At 48.7% G+C, this 15,809-nt stretch overlaps 1 protein-coding gene across 2 annotated transcripts; it reads right to left on the bottom strand.

Annotated features, from left to right (window-relative positions):
- Window positions 1–2,397: 2,397 nt before the first annotated feature.
- POLR1C (RNA polymerase I and III subunit C) lies at window positions 2,398–15,664 on the bottom strand. Of its 2 annotated transcripts, none has more exons than XM_053304189.1 (9): window positions 15,406–15,664; window positions 14,694–14,765; window positions 14,212–14,319; window positions 12,440–12,572; window positions 12,192–12,308; window positions 11,764–11,913; window positions 8,751–8,900; window positions 3,195–3,311; window positions 2,398–2,802 (listed from the first exon to the last, which is right to left on the bottom strand). In XM_053304189.1, exons 1-9 carry the CDS (start codon window positions 15,520–15,522, stop codon window positions 2,684–2,686), a joined length of 1,083 nt encoding a protein of 360 aa, XP_053160164.1. In that variant the 5' UTR covers window positions 15,523–15,664; the 3' UTR covers window positions 2,398–2,683. The 2 variants fall into 2 exon arrangements, with proteins under 2 accessions (XP_053160164.1, XP_053160165.1); XM_053304190.1 differs by having other exon boundaries at window positions 15,454–15,664.
- Between the last annotated feature and the right edge of the window lie 145 nt (window positions 15,665–15,809).

Raw genomic sequence — 15,809 nt, 5'->3', positions numbered from 1 at the left:
GTAACACTAGAATTGGTTAGAAAGCGTCAAAAAGCAATTTTGTGCCATCTCCATTAATTCCCGTGGAGATGGCCTTGATTGCAGCAACCGAGAACGGAGCATTAGTTCACTTACCGTGAAGGCTTCTTGTTCTGCACCTGGGGGAGGGGGTCCCTCCTTGGGTCACTCGTTCACATGAATAAAGGACCCGAAGAATTCTCAGCCAGGCCAACCACAAGACTGGGCTGGGGCTACTTCTCCACCCGCTGGTCTTGGTTCCTCATTTAGAATCTTGAATGTGTTCCGATTTTCTGAACTTAACAAATAGCTCAATGTCTGCTGTCGAACTTGGCCTGTAAGAACTGGGCGGGGTCATCCCCTTCAGGCTCTAGAGCAGGGATTCTCAACCTTGGGTCCCCAGATGTTATTGGATGTTATTGGACTTCAACGCCCATAATCTGCAACCAAAGGCCACTGGGGCTGGGGATTATGGGAGTTGAAGTCCAACAACATCTGGGGACCCTAGGTTGAGAATCCCTGTTCTAGACTATTCTGTCTTTCAGCTAATTACCATAGTTCTGTCCTGTGAGGGGGATAACCTGTCAAGATGGCCTTGACCGCAGCAATCAGAAGCAGCCTTCATGGTAAGTGAACCAATGCTCCGTTTCCCAGACTATGGGAAACACCTATATTGGGCATAAGAAGCCGCTATGTACTGAGTTAGACCATAGGTCCATTTTGCGCAGTATAATCTATACAGACTGGCAGTGGCTTCTCCAAGGTTGCAGGCAGGAATCTCTCTCAGCCTTATCTTGGAGATGCCAGGAAAGGAACTTGGAACCAAGATGCTCTTCCCAGAGCAGCTCCATCTCCTAAGGGGAATATCTCACAGTGCTCACACTACTAGTCTCCCATTCATATGCAACCAGGGTGGATCCTGCTTAGCTAAGAGGACAAGTCATGCTTGCTACCACAAGACCAGCTCTCTTCTGATCTTGTGGTTGCAAGACCACAAACTCTTCTCGGGCAGCAGCAATATAGGAAGATACTGAAAGGCATCATCTCATACTGCGCAGGAGGTGGCAATGGTAAACCCCTCCTGTATTCTACCAAAGAAAACCACAGGGCTCTGTGGGTGCCAAGAGTCAAAATCAACTTGATGGCATACTTTACCTTTAGTAGCAGATCATAGACCTTCTTGTGCTAAACAACAAAATAACAGCTCTTTTAAGTTTAGTCAATACATATCTCTAAAGAAAGCTATGTTACGGCCTGTTTGACAGGTGATTCTCCCACCTGTCAGAGTTTATATGGAAACAAGTTGTTGCTCCCACTCACTCCCAAGACAGGGCAAGTCAGCTGCAAGTCTGAAGTTCCTTCTGATGGGGAGGAGCTTCCTAGTTCCGGCCCCATCTCACTCCAGCATATATTCCATCTTATTCAGGGCTGCACAATCTGCAGCCTGCGAGCACATTGTGACCAGTCAGTGGGGGAAGCAGGCCACTGCTGCCACTCATCTCCTGCATGTGGGTGGCAGGAGCAGTGGCAAGGCAGCACGCTGCTGGGGTGGTGGTGGTGCTGCTGACCTGTTGCCACTGGCCCACCCACGGGGCACCTCTGTGCCATCATTCCCAGCCCTGACGGAGGTAGAGGGGCTGGGGAGCAGGGAGGGAGACCACCAGCACGCTGCTTCACCACCACTCCTGCTCCCAGCCCCTAAGGAGCTAGAGGGGCTCGGTGAGTGGTACCTGCAGCAGCCTGCTACCAGCGTAGAGGGCTCAGGACAGGAGCCAGGGCCAGCAAGGTGCTTTGTGGGGGGGGGGGGGGTAATTTAATCTTAGTTTGCCAGAGCCTTTACAGTTACATGCTTTTTGATGAATTTAATTTTAATTATTAAATAACCAACTCATGGTTGGTTTCAGCCCCCGAGGCATTTGAGTTATGCTCCCCTGATCTTATGCATAATACCCAAATGAAATACAGCATGGAAGGACATTCTGGACCAGAAATACCTAAACTGCTTCATAAAGAAGTAGTAGTTCAGGGTGGTGATACTCTGCATCATACTGACATACTCACGGCAGAGATTATCAAACATCTGTTTTTCTCACAGAGGTATACTTCCACATGCCTATACACTGAGACCACGAAGGATACCCGAGGTTTGCCTAGGAGAGAAAGCATTTCCAATACCAGGTAGACCCCTTAAGTCTCATCAATGTTGAGTGTTTTCCAAAATAATGGTGGCACTTGTGGTGCACTTGAGGACCAGAGGGCCACACCTATATCCCTGTAGAATGAACCTATCAGTTAAGTTCCAATGTTTCATTTGCTGGTGAGCTGGGCCAAATAAAAATCTCTAACCCCCTTAGGGGATGTGCCACCCAAAGAACAATTGTAATGGGACAACCAAATAAATCATTTTTGCAACAACTTTAATCCTTTTCTAGGATATGTCAAGAGGTAAAGTTCCCCACTCCCATAGTACATTTTGGTCTTTGCCCATAGTTGCTGCACAGGAATATTACATTGCCCTTTCTTCCTCATTTCAATCACATCTCCAGTGAGTGTCCAAGAGATGGAAAGCACATATCAAGCAGTTTCAGTCTTTCACAGCCATAGGTTTCTCTTTGCCAGCTTGTTCAGACACAGATGTGGAGAGATCCCAACTAAACAAACTCTTCTGCTGCCTCTTTGCACAAGGTTATTGATTCTGGATGGATTTCAGCTCCTCCAAGAAGCGTTGACATTTTCCCATTAACACCTTGATTGCTTCACTCACCAATACATCTGGAGGGAGAATACCTGTCGACTCCACAGAATCTAGAGAAACAGATCAGTATCAGGCCATATATAGTCCCAGCCATCTAAACCAAAGGTACCAAGAAAAAAACCTTCACCCTATTAGCAAAATAATTTTTCGCAAGACACTTTTAAAATAAAGTGTATGATCTCATGCCCTTGTTAGTATTCTTATACATTCGGGACCCTATTATAATTCTCAGCTCCAACTCCACTCTTTTTTGTAGGTATTTATGCTGTAAGTAGCTCATGTCTCAGCAGCAAAAACCAGCACCTGGATTACAATATGGTTTTTACACTTAGATGGAAATGCTTGACTGTCATTTCCTCTGCTGTAATGTAAAGCATTAGTGACTGTACAGTAAGGAGTCCTTAAAGGAGCCAAACACAGAATCACTGGAAAGGTTACTCACAGATATAATGATCTCGTATTCGACCCAAGCGCACAAGGTTTTTCAGGTCTTCGTGACGAAAGATTTCTCTACTGAATGTGTCCAATCGAGCATTGGCCACTCTCGCCACTTTCTTCCCTAGAGAAAGAGACCAAACCATAAGATACAGAGCAAGTGGATTGTTCTGACTGACCATTTCCCACCTGCTTAGATAGGATCCTTGCTGGTAACTGCCACACCCCAAATGTAAAGCAGATTTCCTTATGAGAAACAGAGATCAGAGCATTGGTTACTCACCATGAAGGCTTCTTCTTGCTGTTTCACAGGGTGTTTCACAGATGGGTTATCTTCACCCACATGACTCCAAGGCAGGACTATGCAAATTAGTTAGGAGTTTAAGTTCGGGCAGAGGAAGCCCCTCCCCAGTTCTTTTAGTACCAGAAGCGAAAGGCACAACGATGCGAAGCAAGCCCCTGGTAAACTATGTGCAAAAAACAAGTCAAACAAACACGGCCAAAAACTAACTAGGCCAACATTACAGTAATCACTTGGCAGAAAATTTACACTAACAGATTTCTGGACAGTAGGAGCTGGCACAAAGGGTGGGTCGAGACGCCCTTGGACCCCACAGCAAGAAGGAGCCTTCATGGTGAGTAATCAATGCTCCGTTCTCTGCTGCTCTGGGTCCAAGGGCGTCTCACAGATGGGACATACCAAAGCTCTGGGTTCCAAGATGGAGGGTACCAGCTACTACCATGCAGGGAGCACCTGCTGGAGGACTCTCCACCCGAACACCACTTGTGTAGATGCAAACATATCGAGTTTACTGTATCTGGCAACGGTAGAGGGAGCCCACCAGGTCGCCGCTCGGCAGATGTCCTGGACGGGAGCGGTAGTGGAAAAAGCCGCTGACATGGCTGCTGACCTAGAGGAATGGGTGAGAACCATAGTCGGAGCCCTAAGGCCTTGTGATTCATATGCCAGGGATATACAAGCCTTAAGCCACCTAGTTATGGTGGCAGGTGTCACTGGCCGCCCCATGGAGAAAGGAAACAAAGGGGCCAACGTAGCCCTCACTTGAAAGCTAGCGAAGATCAGTTCTAGAGCTTCTCTACAAAGGGTAAAATGGAGCATTTCTCCAATGCATGGAGAAAGGGACCGACCCATGGAGAGAAAGGAAACAAAAAGGAACTCTGAGGTTCTAATGTGCTTGGTCCGCCTGATGTAGATTTTGAGATATCTGCGGACATCGAGCTCATGCCACGCCTCTTCCGCCGGGGGAACCGGGTGCAGGCAAAAAGGAAGGTAGCATGATGTCCTGGGACATGTGAAAAAGGGGAATGCTACCTTGGGACGGAAAAGGGTCTGGATTAGCTTAACCAAGTTTTCCCAGAAGATACCGAGGTTTTTGTGTGCGGACAGAGCCCTGAGCTCAGACACCCTGCGTGCAGAGGTGATGGCCACTAGGAACGCAAGTTTGAGTGATAGTATCCGCAGGGGAATAGAAGACAGTGGCTCGAAGCGGGGGGGGGTGCTGAAGGGTCTGGAGAATGGTATGCAGCTTCCAGGTGGGGAAACGGTGGATCACGGGCATGGACAGGTGAGTAGTACCCTGCAGGAAACGTGTGGGTGGCAACGACCAGCTCTCTTAAAGGTACCTGCAATGAGACCAACGAGGGAGAAGGCTTGGCGTTTCAGAGTGATCGCCGAGAGACCCTTGTCCAAACCGTCTTGTAGGAACTGTAGAAAGTGAGACAGTAGAGGCGGACCCTCTTGGCACCCCGTGGTGGTCCGACCAGCGTAGGAAGGCCCTCCACATAGACTGATATATTCGGTTAGTGAAAAGACATCTGGAGGCTAGCATGGTGTTCAAGACAGTGTCGAGTATCCATGGTGCTTCAGGAGGTGCTGTTCAGTTTCCAGGCGGCTAGCTTTAATCAGCCTGGATCGGGATGAGAGACTGGGCCTTGTTGCAGGAGATATGGCGTGACGGGGGGCAGCAGCTGGGAGGTGAGGTTGTAGATCTCTGTAAACCATGGCCTCCGTGGCCAGTATGGGGCCACCAGGATGAGCTGGGATTGAAGGAGCATGACTCTGCGCAGGACCCTTGCCAGGAGGGGGGTGGGAGGAAATGCGTAGAGGCGTCTCAGGGGCCATGGCTCTGACAGGGCATCCACTGCTCCCGCCTGTCGGCAGGGAAATCTCGTGAAGAAGCGTGGCAGCTGCGTGTTCACTGGGGTTGCAAACAGGTCCACCACTGGTAAGTCAAAGTGCTTCATAATGAGGAGAAGGTTTTCTAGTCTGGGCACCATTCCCCTGGTAGGAAGTCCGAGCAGCTCAACCAGTCCAGTGTTGTATTCAGGTCACCCTAGACATGGTGAGCCATCAAGGGTTCCACACGGCGTTCTGCCCAGAGGAACAGTAGTGTTGTCTCCGCCTCGAGGAACCTGGACCTGGTACCCCCTTGCCAATTTACGTGAGCCTTCGCCATGGTGTAAGAGAACGTAAGTACATATCCCTCCCTCGTATCCCTCATATTCTTGGGAAAGGCTGTTTGGACAGTTAAATAGCTGACCATTACAGCTGAGACCTATCCTAATAAACTGTCTAATAAATGGACAATAAGCTCCCTAAATACTGTAAAGCAACTAAAACAGTATGAAGATAGAAGGTCAGCAGGGGAAGGGGCACTTCCCAGTGTATTGCACAGAGTGTCACATGTACGACTATTTGCCCCATGGGCAGAAGTCATGGGTGTGTGCTCGGTGCAAGGAGCTCCTGGCTCTCAGGGAACAAATCCGTTCCCTCGAGACCAAGGTGGCAGATCTGGAGAAGCTCAGGGAGACAGAGAGGCATGTGGATGAGACCTTCAGGGATGTGATAGAGGCATCCCACTCCAGGGCTGGTAGCTCCTCTGCTGTCAGGGAGAATAAAGGTCTTGGGCGAGGAGGACATCGGTCTGAGGAAGAGGGAAATGCTCCTTTAGAAGGGACCCCTTCCGTGGATGATGAGCCCATATCCTCTCGCACAGGGGATACTCCTCTGGGGGGTGGGGGCCTCCTTGTAGTTGGTGATTCGATCATTAGGGGGATAGAGAGATGGGTTTGTGATCCACGTGTTGACCGCACGGTGACTTGCCTGCCTGGTCCGAAGGTTGCGGACATTACGCAGCGTCTAGACAGGCTCCTAGGCAGTGCTGGAGAGGAGACAGCTGTCGTGGTGCATGTCGGCACCAACGATGTGGGGAAATGCAGTCGGGAGGTCCTGGAAGCCAAATTTAGGCTGATAGGTAGCATTTTGAAATCCAGGACCCCCAAGGTAGCATTCTCAGAAATGCTACCTGTTCCACGCACAAGTACAGTGAGACAGGCAGAGCTGAGGGGTTTCAATGCGTGGATGAGACATTGGTGCTGGGAGGAGGGGTTTAGATTTGTTAGGCACTGGGACACATTTTGGGGCAAGCAAGGCCTGTACAAAAGGGACGGGCTGCACTTGAACCAAGATGGAACCAGACTGCTGGCGCTTAAAATCAAAAAGGTTGCAGAGCAGCTTTTAAAATGTCACCTGGGGAACAGCCAATGGGAGCTGGGCAGTATCCCGTTTGGCAAAAGCCATCCTTTAAAGTGTGAGGCTGCAAAGAATTCAAATAAAACAGATGGGGACGGAGCAGAACTGCATAAAGAGCAGACGGGAAGCTGTGCCAGCAGGTCAAAGAGTCAAAAGAATAGCATACATCAGGGGAGAGATTCAGTGCATAGTTGCTTTGTATGCCAATGCCAGAAGCCTCCGAGCCAAGATGGGTAAGCTGGAGTGTTTGGTTGCTAATGCAGAAATAGACATAGTGGGCATAACAGAAACATGGTGGAACAGTGAGAACCGGTGGGACACTGTTATCCCTGGGTATAAACTCTATAGGAAGGACAGGGAGGGGCGCCTTGGAGGAGGGGTAGCACTGTATGTTAGAGAAGGGATAGAATCTAACAAGCTAGAAAACCTAAGTGGACTGGAGTCCTCCACAGAAACCCTGTGGGTGACCCCAAGGGACCCCCAGGTCAGAAGACATACAGGGCCCTGTCTGGGCCATGCTCACCACCTCCTGCTGGGTCGAGGATGCGCTCCTGGTGACCACGCGTTGGACTGGCTGTGCCGTAGTGGGTGCAGGGTCCAACGCCATGCCCTCTGCTGCTCCTGCCACTTTTGTTGAGGCCTTTTTGGAGGTTTTTTTGTTGTGCAGATGCCAGTGCCGGCATGCCCAGGTTTTTCTGGCCTATAGGGGGCCCTGGTGCTCAGGCCTTTCTGGTGTGCCCGAGGGCGGCAGGAGAGCGCTGGGGAACGCGGAGGTGGGAGTGCTGCCCGGCCCGCTTTCCCACTTGTAGGCTGAGGCCCTGCCTGTGCTGGAACGCCACCAAACAGCTGATAGGCGGTGTTCCGCTGCTCCGGGAGTTCCGTGGGGCGCAGCAAGCACGCCCGCGACGGCAGGCTCTTAGCAGGGTCGTGGGTGGCAGTGGAGCGTGAGGGCCAGCCGAAAAAAGACCCCTTCAGTGTATTCTGGGGGTCTTGCCATCCAATGCTGCAGCCCAGCTAGGTGGAGGGAAAAGGCAGGAAAACAACAAAGAGGAGCTGAATGGAAAACAAAAGTAAAAGCAGCAGAGCTGTAGCTCTGAGGAGCTGCCTGGAGCCTTGCAGGACAAAAAGAACTAGGGAGGGACTTCCTCCTCCCGAACTTAAACTCTAACTAATTTGCATGGTCCTGCCTTGGAGTCATGTGGGTGAAGATAACCCATCTGTGAGACGCCCTTGGACCTAGAGCAGCAGAGAACCAATTCCCTCACCGTTTGCGATATGGAGGTACATGCCCGTTTACCACCAAGCTCTTAAAACCTTTGCCAGTGTGCTTTAAGGGCAACAGCAGCTCAGCCCTAGCAAGGTTGCTCAGAGGGGCATTCTAGCAAGTTCAATAGAGCTCACTCCCAATTCAGAGTACAGGGAATTGTAGCCTCAGCCTTTTGGGTAGCAGCCAAGTCCCCATACAGTTTTCATCAGCAAAAACAAGGCACTCTCCAGTGGCCACAGCCAGTTACATTTTGCTGGTGTGAGCCCAGGGCTGGGGTGGGCGAGAAGGACACTGGACCAATGCGCACCAAACAAGTAGCAAGGAAAAACCACACGTTTTCCATTACTACAAAGTACACTCCACACAATGGGGGTGTGTGCTAGATGTCAGACACAAAACCACAACACACATAGCATCAGCACAGCACAGCACCTGGATTTAGGTCATACTGCTTTTTCAGCTCCAGAAGCTGCCTTCTACCGAGTGAAACCACTGGTCCACCTAGCTCAGTATTGTCTACACTGACTGGTAGCAGCTTCTCAAGGCTGCAGGCAGGTGTCTCTCTCAGCCCTGTCTTGGAGATGCTGCCAGGGAGGGAACTTGGAACCTTCTGCATGCAGGTGCTCGAAGGGGGATCTCTTACAGTGCTAGGGCGGACCCTGCTTAGCAAAGCGAACAATTCATTAATGCTACCACAGACCAGCTTGCAGTTTTTACAGTCTAGAGAAGGAGGTATGAAATACCTTTGATTTCCTGGATCTCTATTACCCCAGGAGAAAAGCACTTCTTCAGCCTCTCAGCGGCTTCCCCTTCAATAGGCTGCAGCAGAGTGATCTCTGGCAATAGCCGGTAACTGGCGGTGGCCACTGGAGAAAATTTTGCATGATCTTTACCTAAAAAAACCACAGGGATTTTAAACCAAACAACCAGGACAGCAAGAGAACTCTCCAAGCACAGGGATTGCTTTTCCCCTACCAGCAATCCCCTAAACTCTGCATCCTCACAGCCGGTGAGTTCCCTAACCAATAACCGACACATACATATGCTAGTACTGTAAACCTTTTTATCCACCTTAACAGGCCATCAACCAGCAGGAACCAAGACTTTCATTGGTCAGGAGCGCACACCACAGAAGATCATCAACAGTGCAGTTGCACAATGGCTTAGAACAGCATCTGAGCAGTTGCACATCCCTCGGGAAGTAGTGCTGTACGAGTCCCTGGATGCTATTTTGAGTCATTGCACAACTGCCCTGTAGGGTTGCCAACATTATGTTCCCTGAATCCGGGACACAAAGGGTGGGGACTGGGAAGCTTGGGATGGCTAGGGAAGGAGGGCTGTGAATAGCGAGGGAAGGAGAAAACAAGATGCCCGTGTGGGGAAGCAGGCAACGTGGTCCACACGTGACGCGAGGGAAGGGAACTGCTTACTTGCCACCCTGGGAAGTGGCAAGGAAATTAACAGACTCCTCCGCCACCTCCCCCAAGCCCTGGGGGGCAGCAGCCAGTGTGAGGAAGCACAGCCACACGGAACTGGGAATCACCTCACCCATGCCACCTCCTTCTACCGCCCAAAATGCCACCCCTGCTAACTTGGAATGGAATGGTTGACGCAAATCTAGTTAATAAAAAATAGCTTATCAAGATATAAAGTCACTTGGAATCCAAGAATACTGTAGTGTTGGGAAGGCTTAGAGAGGACCAGGTCTCACCAGCACAACTGCTGGGAGGGTGGGCCTTTCCTAAAAAGACAGGGGGGAAGCCTGGGAAATTCAAATCCAAGGGACCAATCCCAAGATCTGGGCAGGGCTTTCTGGCTCAGCCGCCTACTGGAGGAGAGAGAGCTTTTCTCAGCTGGTTCAGTCTGTCCCAGGAGGGCCCAGAGGAAGTAGCAGGCTGAGCTGCTGGGGCATATGGGATGGCTGCAGCCTGTGAGTAGCAAGCACCAGTACAGCCAGATGCATTAGGCAAGTTGTGTTTCTTTTCTGTATTGCTGGAAGCTGAGTTGTCTGATTAAATGAAAACTCTCTCTTACAATCTGTTTTATGAAAAGGCACTTGTTCGTATCACATACCTTTTTCTTTCAGGCTAATAATAAAACCGTGTTGCTGAAGTGTGCTACGCTTCATTTTGGGTCTGTCTTAGTCACAGGCCTTTGGAGGCCTAGGACTGCTCAGTCCCCCTAAGGCACTTTAACCTTCCCCAGGCATCTTATGTGGACAGAGTGATTTGTCCCACATTAAAATAAAGTGGATGGTGGCAGCCTACTGTGAATATCTTGCAATCAAGGATCCACCCCAGTGTAGTCCGGCCTCCTGCTCTGGCTCTGGTAGGAGTCATGACAACTACATTTCTAGATCCAGCTGAAAAGTAAACTTTCTTTGCCTCACGATGGCATGTAGGAATGGGAGGCAAGCTTTAGATCTTTAAAGTGATCTGTAGGACATTCATAATCCTGGGATATTTGCCTGTGCAGGAGCTGGCAGATGGAATGCTCCAACTCCTCATGGCACTCACACTCAGGCCTAAACATGTGTTCTTTGTGCAGGCACCTGGCAGAATGAAGAGCAATCCCTGGGGCCACACTTTTAAGGACCTTAGTCTCTCACAAATAGGCAAAGGGCCCCATACCTGCTGGTGCTCTATGAGATGGGAGTGGTTCACAAGTCAGAGAAACCTGTGCTAATAAGTTGTGCTTGTTCCCTATACTGAATCAAAGTTGATTCAAAATGATCAGGGGGGACAAAATTCCTGACATCTCTATGCATTAACAAGGTACTAGCTGAACCGGTGCACAGCATCTGCGCCGCTAGTCTCTCCTTGCCACTTCCCCCCTCCCTTCCCCCCCAATCTATTCCCAGTCATTTTCACCCACTGGCCGCCTTCCTTTGCCAGGGCCCGCCGCCTCCTCCACCGCTCTCCCCCCTCCCAGCCCCCATGCCCACCACAACAGCCCCTGTTGCTCCTCCACCGCCACCCGCCCAGCCAGGATTGTCTTGGCAGCGCGGCTCAGCCACCCATTGCCTCTTCTCCTCACCCCCTCGGCCTCCTCCTCCAGGCTCCTCCAACCCCCAACCAACATTTCCCTCAGTCCCGAACTCTTGCAGCGTGTCGCAAGAGTTCCGCCGCCAAATCCTGGGCACGCACGATCCCCAAGAAAATTAAATATATAGATAGGCAGCATTCTGGGGCAGAGAAATCAGTCTGACCACCTCGAAGGATGTACAGATATTTTAAGTTTGAATGGGTAAACAGACAAAGGCAGTGGGGAAAAGAGCTGGGTTACCTGCTGTCATGGAGACAGACAAGAAATAAGTCTAGGGTTTGGGCTGTTTATTCTGGTTGCCAAAATGGGGTTTTGTCCTTGTTAAATGGAAGCCAATGATGTATACAAGTAACATTCATCGTTGAGACATGACCTCAAAGAGTTATCCAGCATCTGCAAAAGGCAACACAGGTCAAGTTTTGCCCAACTTTTAAGGCCACAGACAGACCATCATAAGGCATCATGGACCAGCCACAACTTTGTTCCATGTAGCACATGGGAACCGGAGCAGGCGGATGGATGACCTGCAACCCCAAATAGCCTTTCAACCAAAACAAAGACAAGTGACCCATTCATAAAAGGATCCTAGTAAGTTGTAGACTACCGAGGCCTACTAACCACACGCACAGCAATCCCCACGCTCCCCACATTGCCCATTTCCAAACATCCTGACTCCCAGCCCTCCCTGGCACACCAGCTGCCGTGCCTCACCAATGCCCTTTACACAGTGCATAAGTACATCGATTTCTTGGCCGGGACGCAGCTGGGCAAGGAGGATGTCATCGTGTACAGGACGGAAACTGGCATCCAGATTGTCAGCCTGAGATCCCAGTGGCACCCATTCCATGTGCTTGCTGTAAACTGTGAAAAGAGAAAGCCATGGAAAAGCTGTTGCCGTAACTGGGCAGAGATTTCAACCAACTAGACTCCTCCTCCTCCAACCAGCCAGGGAAAGAAAGCAACGGTAGAGTTGGGGAGAAGGCACAAAACAATAATGCTCCAGAGTAGTGGCCTCATCCTCAGGGCTATAGGAGCAGAAAAATGAGAGGACAGCGTTATTCTGGAAAGAGCATCTGCCAAGATAATGAGGAAAGGCAAGGAATAAGAGAGACCATTTACCCCCCAAATAATAGTTTTACCTTTATGGTTGATAAACAGTTCATTAGGATCAGATGACTCCTTGCCTGCGTGGGGGTTCTTGCTACACTTTATTTTCAATTGGAATTGCAGTGTGTTGATTTCATCACACTCATCCTCTGCAAAAGGAGAGAGAGAAGAGACTGAGACCTCTCCGAATGATCTCTGCCTTGGTTGGCTATGTGTATTTTGACATCTAGTCTCATTAACAAGCTTGGGTGCCCACAAATTCCTCCTATGCAAGTCTCACCTTCGCTCTTATATTCAAAGAGACGGGGATCTGCACGGATAGGGATCAGTCCCAAGCGATGGGCTAGGATTTCATCCTGCACAATGGAGGTGTTGTTATATACAAAGACCTTCTCGACAGCCATGGTTGGCACCTAAGCAACAGTGTGGGGTTGGGTGGGGGTGGAAACAGTCACATCAAGAAGATATTCAACCAGACATTGTCTCAAAGCATTGGTCCTTGGTAAGTAGCCATATTTTTTAATTCAGCTGTATTCATTTATGCCTCAAATCTTTTGTCCACTTAACATGCAGTATTCAAGTGGAAGTAAAGGCAGTGCAGTGATCCTCCCTTCCCTTCCCTCACTCTGCCCCTCATGCAGACAGACCCCAAGGATCAAGTGAGAGATCCATGTACAGAAGATGCAGGACTGGGGTGCTTATCTACAGCACACTGTTCAGAATTTCACCAGGGCTCATTTTAAACATTACTTATGCTCATCAGGTAACTGCCACCTTGCTGGATCCAACCTAGGGTCCATTTGCTCCAACATTCTGCTTCTAATGTTGACGAGCTAGGCAAGCAACATATGGACGTATGGATGCAACAGCTTTTCTCCAATGTCTGCCTCCAGCATCTGATATAAAGAGAGATACTATCTCTGAATTTAGAGGCTCCATTTAGCTATTGTGGCCAACAGTCACAACAAACTGATCTGCCTATCTTCTATGAATGTGTCCAGGCCTTTTAAAGAGACATCTAAAATAACAGCCATCACCATATCTCATAGTAAACACAAACATTTATTAAATCTGACCTATACACAGTAGGGATGTGCACGAACATTAAAGTTCAAGCACTTTAAGAAAAAGAAGGAGAGCAGGTCCTCACCTGCTCTCTGCCACTCCATGCAGCTTTCTGCAGAGGTGACACGTGTCCCTAAAAGCCCCACACAGCATCAGCACGCCATGTGCATGCTGACGCCACGTGGGGCTACATGGGGCAGCGGAGAGCAGGTAAGGACCTACTCACCTTTTTCTTAAAGTTCCAGGTCTCCCTGCCCAAAACGTACTTGAACCATGGTCCATGCACATCCCTAATACACATTAACTCAAAGGACATAGCACAGCATCACTATTTTAGATGAAAAATGCCTCTAAATACCAACAGCATCTTAAACTTATGAATTTTTACTTTCTTGTATTAAATAAGTATTTTTCTTATTTTGAAATGTTCACTGCATAATAGAAACTCAACTCCATATATTATAATTGATCTATGAAATTCTCTGCCATGGGATGCAGCAAAGGCCTCCAGCTTGGATGGTTTTTAAAAGAGGCTTAGACAAATTCATAGAGGACAGATCGATCAATGGCTACTAATCTTGATGGCTATAGGTTACCTTCAGGCTCAGAGACAGGATGCCTCTGAATACCAGTTGCAGGGGAGCAACAGCAGGAGAGGGGGCATGCTTTCATCTCTTGCCTGTGGGCTTCCCAGAGGTATCTGGCAGGCTACTGTGGGAAACAGGATACTGGACTAGATAGGATCCAGAAAAGCATTACTTATTTTAAGACATATCTGCAATCATTAGTTATAGTACCACCAACTCGAAGTTCAAAGAATTATCAAGGCCTTGTCTCAATTTATTCTAGATCATTAAGGGTTTGATTATTATGGCAGCTTTTCCGACAGCTGCATACCATACACTCTGAGGAAATTTCAAATACGTTTTTTGGTTAAGCTGGTTTCAGAATGCACCTCATTAGTCGCCAGGTAAGACAAACAGATACCTCAGCAAGTAAAATACGGCGGAAGGCATTGGCGATAGCTGCATCAATCCCCACCATGTCAAATTCTATTGTGCTTTCGTCCATATGGACCACGTCTACTCTGAAATTCTGGGGGACAAGAGAAGAACAAAATTTCAAATCAATCAGTCTGCAGGCATAATGTTGCAAAAATGCAACTTGAAGGTAATAAAATATGACAAATAATCCTCACAACCAATCTATGCCAGGAAGAAAATGTTCAGGTTACCACAAGATCTGATTGAGCATGAATGTACTGAAGTCAACTTCTGAGTAGAAGGACAGAAGCAATGGAATTATACAAATGGCACCTAATGTACACATTTTAAGCAGGGAGGTTCAGTCCAGTATCCCACCACACATACATTTTAGGCATTTGGCCACTCTGCTGGTGTCTTTGGCACAAATATACCTAAAAGAGAAAAGTCTTCCAATCCACTTCCTCAAACATCAGATGTACCCACCTTTTCAAACTTCTCCTTATTCCAAGTATCATCATAACCTGCGTAGTTTCCAGGAAAGTCTGTTGTATGGACCTGGGAAAGGAACACAAAGGAATGGGCAATATAGCTATGTAAAATGAACCTTTATCAGGAGAACACAAGAATAGGTACAGGGATAGTTCATACATGCATACTAGTATTCAGTGACTGCAACAAAGTGTGTTGATTTCCATACAGGGAAATAGCCAGCATATATAAAAAACCAGTCATGACCTAGAATGTCACTTCATTTCTCATACAATACCGTTGTTGTTTTTAAGTGGAGTCACTGCAAGTATTTAGCTCATAGGTGTCAAGTGATGCTTTTATGGCATTAGCTTGATTTTTCTACTTGTTTTTAATTTTGATAAAAGCCTCCCCACAAGCAAGGCAAGATATCAAGTATTTCAAATAAATATTAGATCAGGATCGGAGGAAATATTAGTCTGGGGGAGCAAAGGCTATTATTAGAAGAGCAATGCTAAACATTCTTAAAACACTGCGATTGAAACCTGGAAGAGTAAATGGGCTAGCGGGAAATAACGCCCCCCGCCCCTGATAATCATCCCTGATAACCACATCCGCGTGTGAATCAACACTGCAGCAAGCCATGCCAAGAATTAATGATCCAAACGCGCATCTCTACTGTACAGCCCCCAAGAAGATGCGCACCGTAACGTTTAACAACACCCACTTTCTGACCACCTGTCCCTGGGCCACCCATCCTCTCCAGCTCACTCACGTTGCGGACACCAAACTCGCCTAGAACCACACGGCTCCGCATTTCTTCCACGCTACCGGGCGCCGCCATCTTTCAATCAACGTGGGGCACACAAAGCACAACACTCCCAAGTCGACCCCAGAGCGCAAGCGCAATAGGCACTAGGGTTCAAGGGATGCAAGTATGTCACGTGATACGCAACATCCTAGGTGGCGCAAGTACTTTATAAGCATAAGGAAGTACGTTGGTCCCGTTTCAGCTCCCGTCCCATTGCGTGTGGCGCTGCAACGAGAGCCTTCCCATCTCCCTCCACCCATTTGCGATCATCCCTTGGACTGCTATAATGGGTCTGAGAGAATTTCCTTCGCCTTCCCTGC

The sequence above is a fragment of the Hemicordylus capensis genome, chromosome 1 (genome assembly GCF_027244095.1).
Source record: "Hemicordylus capensis ecotype Gifberg chromosome 1, rHemCap1.1.pri, whole genome shotgun sequence".
Lineage (NCBI taxonomy): Eukaryota > Metazoa > Chordata > Lepidosauria > Squamata > Cordylidae > Hemicordylus > Hemicordylus capensis.
Note: the sequence above shows the minus strand (reverse complement) of the source record. Positions and strands in the feature narration are given on the sequence as shown.

Bases quoted from the DNA above. Each gene is read 5' to 3' on its own strand.
- POLR1C (XM_053304189.1), bottom strand. From the start codon at position 15,522: ATGGCGGCGCCCGGTAGCGTGGAAGAAATGCGGAGCCGTGTGGTTCTA. The intron at 14,320-14,693 runs GTGGGTACATCT...CTTGTCCCCCAG, and splicing joins ATAAGGAGAAGTTTGAAAAG to AATTTCAGAGTAGACGTGGT. The intron at 8,901-11,763 runs GTGAGGCACGGC...TGGTTTTTTTAG, and splicing joins GCACTGTGTAAAGGGCATTG to GTAAAGATCATGCAAAATTT.